The 19,249-nt window shown below is 45.0% G+C and overlaps 1 protein-coding gene across 1 annotated transcript in view; it reads left to right on the forward strand.

Annotated features, from left to right (window-relative positions):
* The first annotated feature begins 6,305 nt into the window (after positions 1–6,305).
* LOC109974862 (potassium voltage-gated channel subfamily D member 2-like) overlaps positions 6,306–19,249 on the forward strand; it is an 81,606-nt gene continuing 68,662 nt past the window's right edge. The window contains exons 1-2 of the mRNA XM_020625294.1: positions 6,306–6,313; positions 7,379–8,386. Coding sequence (XP_020480950.1) covers positions 6,306–6,313; positions 7,379–8,386 — 1,016 coding nt within the window. The remainder of the gene's footprint in view (positions 6,314–7,378; positions 8,387–19,249) is intronic.

The raw sequence follows: 19,249 nt of genomic DNA on the forward strand, positions 1-19,249 counted from the left end.
ATTGTTAATAAAATATTTGATTTCTCAGTGGGGTTTGGGGGGTGCCTATGATTAACAGTGACTCTGCTTTAGTATGAACCAATAAAAGCAGAAGGACAAAGGGAACATGAATGTCTGGTACTGATGATGGGGCATGTGTCAGACAGGCTGGTGTGAATCCCATTCTGGGTGTCAGTCTGCAGGGATGGATGTAGTCACTGGAAAAGGATACCTGTGTCGGAGGGCCTTGTTTTGAGGATTGTTAGGGTAATTTTTATTTTATGCACTTAAGAATGGTTTTATTTTATAGCACACATAGGTTTACATACTTATATGTCACAGTTATGTTTATATAGTTATGAATATCACCCAATGTGTTCACTGAACCACTGGTCAAATATTTGCTGTGTGAGTCACTGAAACACTAATGCAACATCATAAGTCTTGTCCACTAAATTACTGAATTTCATTAGATTTATGGCTGTAGCTAAGGGGGCTCATAGTTACTTATCGTTCCTCTGGACCAGTGGACCCAAAGGAGTCTTGGTACGGTAAGGCTTCAAGTTTATTAAAATAGATTAGATGTGGATGAGAACGCTTCAAAGGGAGAACAGTTATGCACACACACGCGCAGGCAGAACAGTTTTAATTAAGTGAAATGGAAAGCTATGCGTAATATGGAGCAGTTAGTTGAAACCACAGGAAGAAATGAGTGTGTATGTAGGAATTAAAGTAGTATAAATATTCTTCCCCTTCCTAGGGTGCTGTCCACGATGATTGGAGCAGAGAGGACGATTGGAGGACGGACGGACTGAAGGACCAATAGCGTGAGAGTTAAGTCTAAACCACGGCTTCTCCACAACAGTTTTTGACCAATTAGATAGTAGTACCTTTTCATACAAATATTGTATACCACTAAGTTGAGGTCAGTCTTTTCTGTTTTATCCTAAACAGTGAAGATCCATGTGCACATGCTAATTTTGATACGTTAATGCATAATAAATTTCACACTGTGAAATATATATCCTCTTATTAGTCTTCTCTTTTCAATATAAAACGAACACGCCTCACAGGATCCACAGCGTCTGATCAAGATGTACTAGTGTTTGGGTGTGTTCATGTTCATTTCGGTAATTTGATGATGAGGAAAAACGGTTCAAGTGTCCGTGCAAGTAGCAAAAGGCCTGTACTTGACCTCCTCATTAAAGCAGAGGTGTCTTTTGGGTGTAACATGCAGTTATCCAATCAGTGTATAAACTCACATCCCCTTTAAGATATGTGCTGGTCTGAACATTTGGAGGATTGCTAGCACACTGGTCAGACATCAGAAAGATTTTCCACTGAGGAAATGGATCTGCTTGTGCATAAGGTGATGGTTTTTATTATAAATATATATATACTGATGTGCACAACACCCAGTGAACTCAATGTCATCTTTTTTATTTTTAAGTTTTGCATGTCCTGCGCAGCACATCCGGGGGTATAACAGGTACAGTGCATGAGCATTGTGCATGCACCTAGACAGGGCGCATCACAACATGGTCAAAGCGCCCATTAACTAGCAGTGATGATTGGACTATTGACCACAGACCTTATTTTTGCTGGTCAGTGGTGCAGTCACTTTGTGCACCCTTATATTACCAACACACCCAAAATTTTACCTGGACACACCCCGTTTTCATCCAGACACACCTGCTGGCAGGAAGTTGACAGGCTGATGCCTGGTAAAAACGCAATGTGATTGCATAGGTGGGAAATTAGCTACTCACGCCACATGCAATGCGTTTGTTGCAAGACAGGGCCCTGTGTGTGTGTATGTGTGTGGCCTTGTTTTTCAATACTTGTGCAGCCCAAAATCCATGAGTTACTATCTTCGTTGGGACCAGAAGTCACTTGACCAGAGGCTGGTCCCCCACAACATAGTTTGTCAAATTTTATGAAAACGATAGGGTGTAAGGTTAAAGCAAGTGTAGGCTTTGATTAAGGTTAGGGTTAGTGCCCTGAAAATGAATGTAAGTCTATGTAGGGACCTGGTAAGTGACAAAAAGACTGAGTTAAACCTGTACTTGCAGGGAAGATGCTGCATGAAAGAATCAGTTAAACCTTATTGTCTGTACTTTGATGTTTAATGTGTACAGACCTCAGTGTCTCAGGTCTGTTCGGTTTTATTCTAGCTGGAACTGAAAGCTGAAAATGGGAATGTTAGTGTCACAACTTTTCTGTTTTATATTTTGCCTTTATACATTTCCACTGTGTTTTACTGTGTCTGACTGTTTCCTGGCCTGCAGCTCTCGGCTTTCTTCTGTATTTTCTCTGCCCATCTGTCGTAGCTGTTTGGCCAGAGAGAAGTGTTTCTGGAGAATATGGTCTGGAAGCAGAGATAAGGTTGAGAGAAACAAGTGTAACTCAGGAAACAATCCCACATGACAGCTGTGAATATCTCGGAAATGACTCTATCGTCCTCGTCATGGCTCTGTTTTCCTTCGTTCGCTGCAGCTTGATGGCATCTCTGGGGGTGGCTGTGGCTTACGAGGTAGGGCAGTCATCTTCTAACCAGCAAGTTGGTGGTTCAACTCCCGGTCTCCCCGCATGCCTAAGTGTCCCTGAGCAAGACACAGAACCCCAAATTGCTCCCGGTGGTTCGACTGGCGCCAGTGTGCGGCAGCCTCTTGTCATCGGTGTGTGAATGTGTGTGTGAATGGGTGAATGGTGTATAATCTCCTGTAAAGCGCTTTGGCCAGTGTAACACACTGTGAGAAAGCGCTATATAAAATACAGTCCATTTACCATCTCTTGTCTTTCTCTTTAAAACAACTGTTTGGTAGATTTGTAGCAAATGAGGGAATTAATCACACTGACAGATATTTTGTTTGTTAGATGTTTTTAGTTGTGCAATATTTGCTCATAAACCAAAGAACAGAACACAAATCAAATTGTTGGGGTTCAGATTATTAGAAACACCTGTCTCAAACTAACCTGTACAGGCTGTGAATGAGTGTGAAGACATCAGTGAAACAAATGAAGCTGTTTGACTTCGTTATCATAGCGACAGGGGGAGGATATCTCAATGATTTGATCAAGTTCTGCCTTTGTTTCCCCTTAAAACTCCACTAAAAATAAATTCTTCATCTTACAAACCTGGACACACACACACACACACACACACACACACTGCCTGACTCCCTGTTCACTCTGCAGGGAGCCATCAATCACACATATTGATTGACAGTTCAGTGCACACACGGGAACTTTCTGTGTGATGTAAACACACAGACAGAGCATTGATCTGAGCTCCTCTGGGTTCTTTTTGCTGAGTGAGCAGAGTGAGACCTCCCACCTCCAGTCTGCACCTTCTCTGACTGCTGATGGAGGAGACAAACTGCACCTCACAGTCAATAAATAAAGCAGGACTGCATGTGCATGAGGTGAGTCCCTAAAGTCAGGTAGCTATTGCTGGACTACATTGTGTGCACTGTATATCCACCTGATGAAATGTACTGGACTGATGTTACTCAAAATAGGAGGGTGTAAATGTCACAGGAGGAGTTAGCCTAGCTATGGGCCAACAGCAGCAGCTCACAGTTGTAAATGAAAGTTTCATAAAAGGCCACTGCAGCTAAACCACCTGACTGGGAACTTATCAAGTCATTCAAGGGCCCAAAAGTATGAGCTTTAAGGAAAAGATCATGGCTTGGGTTAAAATAACAACTTTGTTCATCATGGTGGTAACAGTAATCAGCATGCGGTTAAATTTTGGATTAAAAAACATTGCGTCTCCCACTGGACTCAAACACCGGTTTCCTGGACAAGTCCCGAGTAGGGTCGCAGTGGTATCCCAGTTTCACGGTACACCACGGTATGAAAATGGAGAGTTATCATACCGGGCACATTCGGTTATTACCGGTATTGAAATAAAACACAGTGCATGTACACCTTTCTTCCCCGACTGCCTGTCGGACTCCACACCAGTGGACAAAGGGCAGAAAGGAGGCGGCTGAAATCAGCAAACTCCATCCAGTAACAAAGACATTTAAACCAGCAGGATTAGTTTGGCGATCTCAGAAACGAGCGGCGTCTCTCCTACAGGTCAACGTATGTGTCCCGTCTATAACTTTAACCCCAAATGATAAACGTCAGGTATAAAATGCTCTATCAAGATCAATTTCCACGTTGTCTGGTCATTGACTGATCTCTGACTTACAGCAGGACTCACACTGATCTGATCCCACAAACACACAGACTTTGCCGGCTCGTGTGTGTGTGTGTGTGTGTGTGTGTGTGTGTGTGATTAAAGACAGACGGGATCGGTCTGGCACTAGCAGCTATTGTGATTATGGTTTAAAGCAGAGCGGTGCCACGTCTCACTACTGTCAGACATTTAACAGACCAGTCAGTCGATTAATGGAGAAACTAACCAGCAGGTTGATCTGTACTGAAAATAATCAGTAGCTGCACTTGGACCCAAACTAGTTCAGCAGAGCTGCAGCTGCACCGGCCACGTCCTGCTTTATATCAGTGCACGAGACGGGCTGGTGACGTGGCACTAGAATATACTGTATAGTACAACATTCTTCTGCAGTGAGTAGCCTGCTAATACTTTCGGTACATGTTTGTGTTAATACTTAACATTGTAACAGAGTAGGTTACTTTTACAGTGAGGTATTAGTACTTTAACTTAAGGGACATGAATACGTGCTCTGCTACTGGTGCTAGGATGCAAACTAACAGGCTTTAGTCATGTAACATGTTATCTGCTGTGTTTTAAATCTTTCTCTGTTCCTTCTTCGGGGTCAGTCTACTGCTGCAGTCCAGCTCAGTCTGCTGCAGTAAACAAAGACCTTTCATTTTTTTGAGGGTCGTTGTAGCTGATGATAGTAACTGTGTAATACTGAGACGGGTACCACACCGTGAAAATCACACCCCATTCAGCCCTAGTCCTGAGTTTGACCTGTTCACTCAAACCTGCTGCCACATGGACTTTGTTGTTCTACAGTACTTCACCTGACTTCGTCCTTTTTATGTCTCATTTTTTACTACTGCCTCTAGAGGTCACCTCATTACAACATGTATTGATGCACCGACTGGCTTACTGGTAGCTGCAGTTTGCTCCTACTTAAATATATTTTGAATGTGATAATGACTGCTGACAGCTATTGAATGCCAAACAGCTTCCATCCCTCTCTGCTACTTACATTGTTCCACAAACTTTATTACTGACCGAGAGGTCAAAGATCACACCCCCTCTCTCAGACCAAGCGGACACTAAAGCCTGCTGGTTTCAGGGCCCAAAGTTTAGTGAGATTGAACTCTAGTGGTTTCTCAGCTCATTTCACATTGACATGAATTGAGGTGTCTGAACCTTAAGTCACCAACAGGCACGTGAGCCCAAAGGCTGCTTTAATCACCATCTCCATGCCTCTCAAGCCGTGGCGAGTCACCACGCCACTGGATCTGTCAGGGTGTGAAGCTCTCAGACTGACTCTGAATCAGCTCCATTAGACAAATTAGAGTCCTCCTGATAAAACTCTGAGAGGCCCAGACTGCAGTCTCTGGACTCTTCACGCCCTCATCATCACACTCTTTAAACCTTTTCATATAGTCATTAGAAAAGCCACACACAACACACACATGCTTCCATCGGCTCTGAACTTGAGCCTCACACACTCGGTCACAGCGGCTCATACTGCACAGGACAAGTTGATGTGTTTTTAATATCAGCAAAACACAATGATGTTTTGATGCAAATGTGGTTCAAAGCAAATATCTGCAGCTTCAAAGGAGCATGTTTACACCTTAAAGCTGCCTCTTCATAAACTGTGTGATTTTGAAGGAACAAGGAGTGTCACATGTGGCTGTGGAAAGATTCTCTGTCACCCTGATTTGACAGCCAGCTGAGGAAAACAGTTTTTAAATATAAAAATTAAAATTAGAGGTTCACCAAACTTGAAACATGTTTGTATTAATGTGTATTTATACATTTATACACTGTACCTGTTCATTGTGTTGAATGTTGTGCTGCAAACTGACCACACGGCTTCTCTTGTAACGATAACTAAGAAGAAAGGAATTAGTCTTTGTGGTTATTTGAGTGTGACCCAGTTGATTTTTACAACTGCTGTCAGATTTGGAAACTTCCCCAGAAGCTGGAAAATGCTGGTGTCATGACACTCTATTTTAGCAGTTTGTTGTTTCCTGTAATTTGAACTGGAAAAGGTCTGAATAGACTGTATTTTGGTTCTATCAAAGTGACAGTCTGTTCAGGGCACTTGATTGGGAGCGCACAGTGATGTACAGTGCAGAAATGGTTTTTGTTACATGAAGTTAAGATGAAAAGGTAAAAAATGTAGGTTTTAGGGATTAATGGAGTCAGGAATTATGAATGTGCTGATTGTCTGACTTTGCTCTCTGACAGCTGTGATGAGGTGGCAGACCAGATCTGAAACATGCTGACTAAATAAATCACAAAAGATTGTTTGGAGACCTCTGCGCGCTCCCTGCAGCTGCCTAAAAGTGGCTGCACCTAACGGGAGCGCGCGAACTTTCCTGTTGTCACCGCCCAGGGCTGAAGACCAAACACCCCCTGGCACAAAACCATCAAGCATTCTGGAACACATCCACATCTGTGAGCGGCAGGTCTCTCCTTTAGAGGAACGTTTCTCTGTGCGTAAAGCGTCTAATTTGCGAGTTCCTCCACTGACACACCCCCAAACACAGCGAGAGGAGGCGGCGAGAGAGAGGGAGTAACGTGTCTTTCCGTTTCTCTCCGGAGAACACGCAGCTGCCGCCTTGCTTCCAGCTTAGCGTCTTCTGTTTCTCCGCTGCAGTTTGACTCGGCTCGGTGAGGATCTTCTCTGCGCTGCGGCGGCTGTGGTAACGTTATCCGGTCTCCGCGGAGAAACACTTGTCGCAGCAGGAAGCTTACTGGGAGATCGGAGAACTGGGAGACTCGAGTGCGGAGAGCATGCCCTCCCGGTGTGAATCGCGGGATTATCCTGATGCTTACTGAACTTGTTGCTGCAGGAGTAAAATACCACCGACCCAGCGGGGAGTTAAAACTCCGAGAACCCGGGCTTTAACGGATTTTATCAGAAGACTGAAGTTTTGGGAGAGTTTTTGTGTCTGTGGGGGTGAGTTTGTTTGTTTGATGTGTTACTGCTTTATGCTCCAACAAACAATCGCCGACTTATGATGAGGACAAACTGATCACATGTGGACATGTTTGTCTGACGCGAGTTCTCGAACCTCGTTGCGTGTTTCGCATCGATTCCGTGCTTACAAATTTTATTTCTTGGAGGAATTCTGGTTAGTTCCATCTGTTGCTCTGGTCTCTACTTTCTGTCTCCGGATGTACTGTCGGCGCGCCTCTGCTTCGTGAACCCCCTCTAACGAGCCTCCGCAGAGCTCCAGGAGCAGCATGGCAGCAGGAACGGCGGGGGGGGCGGCCGTTCGCCCCGCCGGCGGACACGCTGGAGCGGTACCCGGACACCCTGTTGGGCAGCTCGGAGCGGGACTTCTTCTTCCATGAGGAGAGCAGCGAGTACTTCTTCGACCGCGACCCTGACATCTTCCGACACATCCTCAACTTTTACCGAACCGGGAAGCTGCACTACCCGCGGCAGGAGTGCATCTCCGCCTACGACGAAGAGCTGGCCTTCTTCGGCATCATCCCGGAGATCATCGGGGACTGCTGCTATGAGGAATACAAGGACCGGCGGCGGGAGAACCAGGAGCGGATCCAGGATGATGAGGAGACAGACCAGACCAACGAGCTGGTCTCCGCGGACATGAGTTTCCGGGAGTCAATGTGGCGGGCCTTTGAGAACCCGCACACCTCCACCATGGCGCTGGTCTTCTACTATGTCACCGGTTTCTTCATCGCCGTGTCGGTGCTCGCCAACGTGGTGGAGACGGTCCCGTGCGGCACCGCGCCGAACCGCGTCAAGGAAGTGTCATGCGGTGAGCGGTACGAGCTGGCATTTTTCTGTCTGGACACCGCGTGCGTCATGATCTTCACGGTGGAGTATTTGCTGCGCCTGCTGGCTGCGCCTAGCCGCTTCAAGTTTGTGAAGAGCGTGATGAGCATCATCGACGTGGTGGCCATCATGCCCTACTACATCGGCCTCGTTATGAGGGACAATGAGGACGTGAGCGGCGCCTTCGTCACCCTGCGTGTCTTCAGGGTGTTTCGGATTTTCAAATTCTCGCGGCACTCTGTTGGACTTCGCATCCTGGGCTACACGCTAAAGAGCTGCGCGTCGGAGCTCGGCTTCCTGCTCTTCTCCCTCACTATGGCCATCATCATCTTCGCCACCGTCATGTTCTACGCAGAGAAAGGATCCAGCGGTAGCAAGTTCACCAGCATCCCGGCCGCCTTCTGGTACACCATCGTCACCATGACGACGCTGGGGTAGGTGACGTGTGTGGGTGTCACTGTGTGAGCGGCTTTAAAAAGGTTCTAAAGAAGTTTTGCTTGATGCAAAGTCATACGCTGATTAACTGAAGCTTGATCTCAGTGGAAATGTTTAGCTCTAATGCAGAACTTGTTTTGGATTTCCCCTAATTCTAGTTTTAAGAGTTGGAGAAATATTTAAAGCTGGTTTATTTTTGTGCTACTTCAAAGATGAAACTTTCCAGTAGTGAGAGAAGCTTCTGATCTTAAAGAAAAAGATTGATTAAAAACAAAACTTTGAAGCAAATCTTGTGCAGACGGCCTCTGAATGTGGCTTTCTGAGCAGGAAAGTGTGTTGTCTGTGCCCTTTCTCTGCAGTCACAAAGACACAAAGAAAAGATAAACATGCTGAGGGACCCTGATTGCCAACAGTTTGAAACTTGGAAACAAATCTTGTACAGGTTTAGTCTCGCATGCAAACAGTTGCTGGAGGAAAGTGTTTGTGGCTAAAATGGTCATGAAACCTGTTTTGTCTTAGGTGAAAACCAAGAAATGGCAGTTTGACCAAGGGTACTATTCCATATTTGCTGCACAGTTTAGTGGAGCTGATCATCTGAGCACACACCTGGTGTCCTCATCTTGCTGCTCTGTGTAATCAGTCTGGCTCCATTTACTGCCTTGTTACTTTCATGTAACATGCTTGAGATCCTGAGCTCCTACTAGCGTACACAAAGCAAAAACTGCTGCTTCTAGGACAAACTAGCATCAGCAGTTGGTTCCTGGAGAAATCAGTGATTATTTTGCTAGATTTGGTTTATATCCTGCAGCTGGTGACACCTATAGACCTATAGCTGTTGGTGGTTTAACCTATAGAAGGCAGGCTTTCACATTAGGCTGCAGAAGATAATCAGCTGCTTTTGTCCTTAAAACAAACACTGACCTTTGCTAACTACCAACTAATGAGCACAGCTTGACAACCAGCCAGTCAAAGGGGCAGCAGGTAGTAACAGGCATGGCACAGCCCCACCAGGCATCAAATCTATTCCAGCAGCTCTCAATTCCAAAGACTTTGGACAATGCATAATGTTGTTAGATGAATAAACTGTAACTGGTCTGTCAGACATGGAGTCAACTCTGTAGGTTCATCATGAACTAGAGCAGCAGTTGAGGAGTTCTGTGTCGTGACTCTGAATTAGATCTGTGCGGAAACACTGTTTGTGTAGCTGAGCTGCTCACACGCACTGGCTCTATCTGGTGCAGCTGCTTTACTTCCTATTGCCAAAGGCTTCATAAAACTGTATTCAGTTCTTGTGACCTCAGCAGTAGTAAGAGCTAACAGGGTTCCACAGCATGACAACACAACACATTCAGCATCATGAACACTGTGGACATCTGTTGCTCATAACACTTAACTTTTAGTGAAGTAAAGCATCAGTGGTGGAGGCATCACCCGATCAGACCATGGTCGTGCTCAACATGAGTGTGCATCTGCGTTCACACTGATGTTATTAAGGTGGAAACATCACAGGATCAGTAAACACGACCACATCCTGCCATCTGCACCTTAAATCTCCTGCTGCGTTCAAGTGTCTGTGTATGTTTAGTGTGGTAACCTCTGTGTATGAGTGTGTTCACTGTGTACTCACTAGATTACATCTTAAGCTGTACTTGATTCAATTTAAGCATCAGATAGAAACCTGTATCAGAAGAGAGAACAATGCCTCCGTTCTTCTTCTCTCCTCCCTCAGCACCACTTCCTGTCAGCTTCTACCACTTCCTGAAGCTACTTCTATTGTCTTTGGACCAGTTTTTTCTCTGTTCTTTGAACTGTTTTTATCATGTTTCTCAAACCATGGTGCTGAGACAGAAGAGCAGCAGCCATTTGTTCACTTTAGTGTAAATTTCTTTAATCTGTTAACCCGTTCCACTCCCATGGTCCCGGCACTGTTATTAAAATGTGACCTGCTGAGAAGGTCACCGAGCATGGCTCATGTAGTTCATTTATTCTGCATCAGATGCAGCCCAGCTGCAGTTCAGAACAGGTCCAACAGCATCAGGGTCACTGACTCACATATGAAGGTGTTTTCACTCTCTTGTTTAGAGCTTTGATTAGGAGGAAGTAAAAATGTAAGTTTTTCAGTCCTCACTCTGGTCTGTGATGAGGACAGGGAGACTGATTGTACTTCAAAATTCTCCTGAATGTCACTGATCCATATAACAGGTTGGCCATTCTGGCTTCACAGCTGTGGAGCTGTTTCTGGCTGAATTTTTTTTTTCCCTCAATAATTGCCTCAGATTTCAGGGGTTAATGACAAAGAGGTTTCAGATGAAGCATATTGTGAAGGCTGTCTCAACCCACAGATTTTCAGGCTACTTTCACGATCAGTTGCTTACTCTGCAAAATGTCCATGAAACAATGAAACTGCTGTAAATAACTAAATCAATTTCCATCTCAGTTTCTCAGATCCTCGTCATTTGATTTGCTGTTGAAAGTGATACAGAATCAGAGGATATGTTATTTGATCAGCGGTGTGGCTGTGGCTCAGAAAGTAAGTGGGTCATCCTCTAACTGTAGGGTCGGTGGCCTCCAGTCCACATGTTGAAGCATCCTCATACAAGACCTTAAACCCCAAGTTGCTCCCGGTGATATCACTGGTGTGAATGTGTGAAAGCTTATGAGAGCGAATGGGTGAAGGGGCAGATAGTATTAAAGTGCTCTGAGTGTGCTTCAGTGCATAGAAAAGCACTATGTGAGTCCATTTATCATAATGATGAAGCAATGTCCACTGTCCATGGTGCTGATTGTTAGAACAGAGCCTGCGATGTCTGCTTTCCATGGTGCTGCTTGTTAGAACTGACCCCACAATGTCTGCTGTCCATGGTGCTGATTGTTAGAACTGACCCCATGATGTCTGCTGTCCAAGGTGCTGATTGTTAGAATGGTCACCGTGATGTCCGCTGTCCATGGTGCTGATTGTTAGAACTGACCTCTCGATGTTTGCTGTCCAAGGTGCTGATTGTTAGAACTGACCCCATGATGTCTGCTGTCCAAGATGCTTATTGTTAGAACTGTCCCTACAATGTCCGCTTCCATTATGCTGATTGTTAGAACTGTCCCCGCAATGTCCACTGTCCATGGTGCTGATTGTTAGAACTGACCCCGCGATGTCCGGTCGATGTCCACTGTCCATGATGCTGATTGTTAGAACTGACCCCGCAATGACCGCCGTCCACCCTGCCAATTGCGTTAGAACTGATCTGCAGCTCACTGCTGTGATTGATCACTGCAAAGTGACTTCAATTGATTAGCCCATCATCTGCTGAGTTGCATCAAGACGTTCTGGACCCTTATCTCCTTAAAAAGTCCCTTCAGTCATTAAATAAGTACCTTCATCCTCTGTATTTTAGTATAGAATTGTAAAGTTTAGAATTCAAACAATAATTTTGTCGTATTTTAAGGCCTCTGGCTGGACAGACTTGCTTTGACATATCTCCTGACTGCAGCAGCCTAATTATTTTTCTTTAAAGTAAAACAAAATTCAGTATGGGCATATCATATGGCAGTGAGCGGCGCCACAGTGTCAGAATTCCTCTCAACAGGAAAAACAGATCGAATGTTGTCTCAGTTTCACAGTGACCAGTTTGTCTCTGTGGGGAGTTTTGTCTTTCAAATGCAGTGTGTTCAGAGGGAAGTGAGCGTTTGTTCAGCTGTAGCTTCCTTCTCAATGGATGCAGTAAACCCTGTCGCTGAGAGTTGGTGTTGTCCAGCATGTGTTCACTGAGAGCTAGTCAGTCTCTGTATAAACACGCACACCTGCTGCTGTCTGGAACACCTTCTGTCATCACGCACAAGCAGCACAAACTGAAGCTGACTCTGCTTCATCAGTTGCTCTATGGAGCGATAACTCATCAATGTTTAATGTTTAGTGCTGTTTAAAATGTTGCTCCTGACAGACGGCAGTGTTCATTACGCCTGTAATAAACAAATCCTCGACCACAGCAGTATTTGGCTGGCCATTCAGTGCATCAGCCAGTCGAACCTGTACAGCACTTTTCATAGAGCTACAGGTTGATGGACCATCCTGTAATCATCCTTTGTTTCACTGCATTGTCTCACATGTTGTGCTGCCACAGCCTTCATCCCGACACTCCTTCACTTAATATACAGTCCTGCCATTGTGTCGCAGCTGCCTCACACATCAAGTGAAACTGACTAAAGTATCTGGTCTCCGCTGTTCTTTCACCGCTAATAGTACAGAAGCTTTGGTTTTGATTCACAACCTAACAATCCCTTTAAAATGTTGATGGTGAAATTATTGACACCACAGATTTAATATTTAGTGGTACTGGAGGAGCTACCTGCTGTCAGGTGTTTTCTGTAGACTGCCGTGTGATGGCTTGAGTTTGGCCTTCTTCTCTTTTCAGACTGCCCTCTCAGGTTAGGCTCCTCTCATCTTCCTATAATTGACTCATTAGTTGGTTTAGCTAGAGCAAGAGAGGACAATTAAACTCTCAGCTCCTTTAATTGGTCTATTGATCATCATTCAGCTGCAGCAGCTGCCACTACAACCACACTGAGACCAGACTGATTTACAGGAGTAATCTGCTGCATGTCACACAGTCCTGACAGGAGCAGGGTTTGTTTTTCAGTCTAATGAATCAGAACAGAGTCATGGTCGCTTTCACTCATATACACATTTGAACATTTTGCATGTTGTATTTAAACATCTCTGAGCTCCCTGTGTAGAAACTTTGTTATATCTGTAGGAAATAATAAGACTGGGGTAGGACTGGAATAACTGCAGTACAACTGACAGAACTGGAAATGAGAAGAAATGAAGTGGTATAAGGCAGCATTAGAAGAACATTTAGATTTTCAAAAGTACATTTGTCTTGAAGACACTAGATTGTCACCAAGAAGCCGATAAATGCAGGCAGATTTTATTCTGAAAAGCTGATCCCTTCCTGTGTGTGTTTAGCCAGCAGAGAGAGGACACCTGATTCATTTTGGCTGGAGAATATCCAACCCTGAAGTGTCAATAATGTAATGTTATAATCTCACAGTACAAATGAAAAGGTCCAGGTGTCTCAGGTAGGGGTTGACCAGCTGAACCTGCAGCTCCCCTCGACTTTACTCAGCTTTGCAGTGAGTCTCAACTCGTTGTTTAGTGTCAGACCACAACGTTACAATCCCGGTTCACTGTCTCTGCTCTCATAGCACGGCATTGGGCAGGAAGCTGCTGTTGTCAGAGAAGCTGCTATAAACAGCCACTGTTCACGACCTGCTCAGCAGCAGACAGGGCTGGTCAGAGAGCAGCTGGGGAACACAGTGGAGCATTCAGTAGCTCCAGAGCCAGACGTTTCCCCAGGACGTGGTGGAGACCAAGCCCAGAGCGAACAGAGGGCGAGCACTGGGCTGAGGCTTATTAGGGGGACACGGACACATTGCACATGGAGGAGCATGTTGCTCTGGAGCTGCTGACATGGACATGAGAAACATTTCAGCTTAAAGGTGATATTACATCAGGGTTGTTTACAGTGTTGTGTGTGAATTTAACTCAGGGTCCACTTATTAGATTACTGGCCTGCTATATGTGAGTGTGATTGTGTGAAGTGTTTCTGGCATATTAATGGAAGAGTAAGACAAATCTCAGTCTGGTGGTAAAAGGGGTGATCATGTATCTGCCAGTAGAGTTTTTACAAATGTCTTCAGAGTGGTGCTGAAACTGATTTGAAGACATGAGTGCAAACACTGGCCCCTTGCAGCTGTAGAAGCAAGAAATGAAAATGGGCTGCAAACATTTATTGGAGAGGATGCAGAAGACAAACCGAGGAGCTCTGTGCATCTCACGCAGAGGTGGTCACGTGTGTGGTGGTTTTATTCACCAAGCTGTGAACAGCTCATGTTTCTGGTGCTGCAGCTCAGTGACCCGACTGCAGACGAGCGCAACATACATGTATTATTTAGTCACATGACCTCCTGCTATTAGAGATGTCTATGTTTTATCTACAACCTGTGAGAGGCAAAGGAATTCAGCAGCAATTCAGAGTGCAGTGGTTTGCACACAAACACACACTGTGTCATAAAGTCACTTCACATTGTAGTTACATTTCTTACAGGTTTCTGCTGTATGTCTGTCTAAACAGTTATTCACAAATGCTTTTTCTTAATCATTTGAGTTGTTATCACCAGAAATGTAGTTTTTACAGGGGCCCGCGACATTTCTCTTGTGTTTACTTTGCTAAACCGACAAAGTAAGAAGTCAGATTTGTAGTTTGTGCTGGGAAAAGCACCCATGCATGTGCAGCAAGGACGACAAAGGCAACAACTCTGTGTGTAGTCGTCACTGTACAAAGGGTGGACTCTTCTATTGCCTTAAAGGCAACAGTCAGGGAACAATAGTCCTCTGCCTGCATTAAACACCTCAGACTACACAGACGGCAGTAACCCCTCGACTTTGACCGCGCGGTCAGTTGTTCTCAGGAACATGTCAGTGCACAGTGTTGGCAGCATCGTGTCCACACTGTATACGCTACTCCACCTGAGTGTCACCTGAGTAAGTCCAGGTACCAATACCTGCTGTGTTGGAGGCCCGGTTTCCCTTCCCCTTGTGAAGAGGAAGTAGATTTAACCCCTTCAATTCAGGCTTAACAGTCTGAAGTTAGGGTGAGTTCAGACTAGGACTGGGTGGTGCTGAGATCTTACACTGGTACCTCTGGTGCCTGATTGGTCTGAACTGTAACAGCAGATGCTGTGCTCAGTATCTGAACATCATCCACTCATTGGTTTCATGTCTGATGTTCAGCTGCTGATGATGTGTGCAGCTGCACCATGGCCTGTGTCCACTGTATATCAGGTTAGAGTGAGTCAGACAGCTGCCTGCAGAAGTAAATGCGGCGTACGCAGGAAGTATTACACTTGTTCTTCGTAATGGAGGCGCTGCTGGAAGTTTAAAGAAACAGTACACCCTGATTGTGCTGGCTCTGATGCCCACAACAATACGATAAGTCAGTCTTTTGGGCATTGTGCTTTAAAAGAACCCAAACATTTTTTTTATCATTTTGTCAAAGTTATATCTCAGGTCAGGTCACTGAGTCTCTGTTTACTTGCAGCAAACCTTAACAGGTCAGGGTATCACCTGTACATTTCTACAGGTGACCTCAGTCTGGAGCTTTGATTAACATGGCACACACCACTCTCCAGACTTGCTGTTTAACACGACTGACAGCCGACAGCAGTGGTTCTTCTGTCAGGCCCATCAAGGGGGTTTTATTTTGCTTCCCACGCCAAGTCAACAGGACGTTGTAAATAAAGGTGGTTCCTGTCTGAGTTCAGACGGTTTATTTGAAGAAAGCTGCAGCTCAAGCAAAAGATGATTTTCACTTTGAAGCTGCTGGTTATTTCCTCCTCTTCAGGGCTGATTGTACTGTTACAGCTTGTTGTCTTCTGTCTCTGTGGGATGATACACTGCTAATTAAATGAATGCATTAGCTGCTCAGAACACATGTGCACACCTCTTCTGTGTTTAAGTGATTATTTTAATGGGCTCTGTAATGAAGACACCTAGGCGAGCGGCCGAGCAGGATAGATAGTTGTTGTCAGAAGATGGTTTGACTTGTCCCAAACATTGTTTCTTTTTGATTAGGAAATGACCTTTTTAATGGCACGCTGAATGAGTCACTACCAGAATCAGAGTTCTGAGAGCCAGACAATTAGAGAGAAGAAGACGAGGCTTATGAGGTGACATAGATTGATGTGGAGTGAAGAGGCTCTTCCCAAAACCCAGAGATTGACAGGAGCATGTTTGCTACTATCTTAAGAGTATGGAGCTGGTGATTTTGTATGTTTTTATTGTGCACAAATCCACAGACTAATGGCAACAATGAACGTGTGTGAGTCCAGACCCTGGTCCAGCTCATCGCTCTGTGCCATAGACCTCCACTGCTCCACCTCCAGCTATTAACCCCCCCAGTGAGCCACACCGCTGCACTGGGGGGCAGGTTTCCTCCTCTGGAAACATGGGAGGCTGTCTCTTTTCAGGTTAAGAACTGCTGTCACTTTTTACAGCATGTGAAGGAAGACACCGCCATTCAAACTCACTGGTTGCATCCTAACCACACATCCCTTGTGTTTTGAATTGTCGATGATTAGACAGCATTAGCTGGTGTTGGTGTGCAAGACAGCCAGGACATGTTTGTTACAGTTCGTCTCATGAAAGCCTAAAGTCAGCATCCTGTGTTACATCAGAGCCACCATCTGACTGCAGCTACAGCTCTCAGCTCAGGTGAAATGGTGGCTGTTGGGTTTGTGTCGGCTCTGCATCGAACCTCATGCTAACAGCAGCTGATGTGGAACCCTCCAATGCTGAGGGATGCATTAGGATGAAGAAGAGCATGTGGCTCTGACTCTGGGGAAAATGCTCCCCAGAATCTCTCCCCTCCTCTCAGTGAACCTCCTGCTGCTGCTTTAAATAAAGGAAGTCTTCTCCTGCAGCTGAATGACTATGTGCTGCTGTGTGTCTGTGTGTGAGCTGCAGCTGTGCAGCAGCATATTTGTCCCTCTGTCATTGATATTCACAGCCAGCTCCGGATCAACGAGCCCTGACACTCTCACTATTATTATTTCAGTTTGTACTCAACATAAATTCTCATTCAAACTTGACTTCATTTAAAATCACTGAATCCTGCTTCTGTCCCTGCACGTATCTCATTTCAGACCCTTGGGGAAGTCACAGCCAAATTGTGGCTTCGTGGCTTCCGCTGAAGGATCTTCACTATCTTCTGTGATTACAAAAATGATGAAGGTGTAGGTCATTTATATGATTCTACAAACTGATCTTCACATTTAAAATGAAGAAAAAATGCACTTCTTTGACTCTGGGGTCTGATGAGACAAATGGAGAGTAACTGCTATGAGCTCTCACACGTCTGTCACAGCGCCCGCCTGTCCTCCTCCTGCCTCTGTTTTCTCCCTAGATGGCCCATTTGCCACTTGTCCCTCTTTGTCGGCCTCTGAATGAAAGCTTTTCCTTCTCCTCCCAGTGCTCCTTTCTCCTGCTGCACCGTGTTCAAGGCCATCAGTGTCTGACAGCAGTTTGTGGTCATCACACACAACCAATTTCTTTGTCGACTTCGGAGCAGAAACGTTACTGAGCACACAAGCTCCATCAGCTACGTGTGGTCATTTGGTACTGACACTGTTTTAATAACTTACTGTGAGAGGCTTCCTTCACCATTAATCAAACAAAATAATCCACAGCTGTCACACATTAAATGTCTAAACATGAGCAGCTGGACGAGACCTTTGTCTTCACCAGATCCAGTGAGAAACTGATCCAAAATGACAGGAACACGTCAACAAGAATCTGCTTGTGCAGTTTCATCCGATCAGGGTCACACGCTGACCTCATAGTTCTGACTACACTGAGGAGTAACTGGAAGGGTAACAGCTGCTTAGATGTGAAGCCAAAATGTCCCAGACATGTCTCCCTCGTTCCTTTCAGTCACTTTTCAGAATCAGCCGAGGTTTTTTTTTTCTCCGGGGGTGAAATCGCTGCAGTAGAAGACAGGAAGGCACAGCTGCACACTAGCTCTGGTGTAGGACTGGCTCAAATCTGTATCTTATAATTAATAAATACAGTCATATTGGCAAAAGAACTAGTTTGATTAGTCACTAAAATGGGTGAAGTTTCTGCTCCTTTATCTCTCGTCAGCAGATGCTGAATCTCTCTGGGTGTCTGCTCTGTTTCATTGCATCTCCCACAGGATGGACAAACTCCATGAGACAAAGTGACCGAGCAGTTGTGCAGACCTCAGTGTGCGGCATTTTCAGAGAGCTCTCAGGTTTTTCTTATTAGAAGTGAAACTCCCCCAACCCATAAGCAGAAAATTGAATCCTTTGCCGCTGCCATCACTGCAGCTCAGAGACACAGGAAACACATTTCCTGCTAATAAACTGTTTCCAACAGTATAAATCAGTAAACCAATAATAACACGAGAGAGCAGGGAGCAGACTGTGAGCTTGCTCCTCAGTACCTGAGGACCAGGGTTTCTACAAACACCGGGCATTTAACACATGGCTCTCATGTGTTCTTCTCGATATTGAATTGATTTCTTCACAAGCTGTTGAAACCTCAGACAGAGTGAGACATCCTGCTCTGTAAAACATCTTTCTGCTTCAGGTCAGACACACCTGAATGAAATGCAGAGTGTGCAGCTGTTCTCCGTATGTCTGAACAAGATGCACAAACACAGGAAGAGGTGGCAGGAAATCAAAGGTAAATCATTTGACGTGGCGATGGTGGGAAGCTGGCTGGCTGATTGGTCCTGAGGTCATCAGGCCTGATGATGGTAAACATCTCTGCATCTTTCTGCTGCTGTTTCTTTGATCCTCACAGCTTTGCTCTTCTTCTGTCCTTTTGGCTCCGTCAGAGAAATGAAGCAAGGCTCTGAGCATCACAGAGAACATCATGTTGTTTCTTTACACTCGCTACAGATAAATTTAAAACCCAAACCCCAGCAACAAAAGCACTCATTAGTTTGAATAACATTTTTGTTGTGTAGAGACTGCAGCGTTGTTTATCACAGAACCCCAGTGCTATGTTTAGACCTTTGCAAAAGCCAAAAAAAGCAAAATCATTTCTAAAATAGCCTCATGAAGTCAATTATGTGAGACGTTGACTGGAAGCATTTTTGTGATTTGAGTCCATATGTTTCATTTTTCTTTCATTAGTCTCAAGTGGCTGAAACATCAGTGAGATGTGTTGACTGTTGCTCTAGTTCAGTTTAATCAGGAGCTATAATCCAGTGCTTGTTAGAGGGAAGAGTTATATCACCTGTGTGTACAGAAGCACACAGTAAGCTCACAGATCAGCTGAGTCA

This window comes from Monopterus albus, unplaced genomic scaffold (assembly GCF_001952655.1).
Source record: "Monopterus albus unplaced genomic scaffold, M_albus_1.0 scaffold351.1, whole genome shotgun sequence".
In the NCBI taxonomy this organism is placed as follows: domain Eukaryota; kingdom Metazoa; phylum Chordata; class Actinopteri; order Synbranchiformes; family Synbranchidae; genus Monopterus; species Monopterus albus.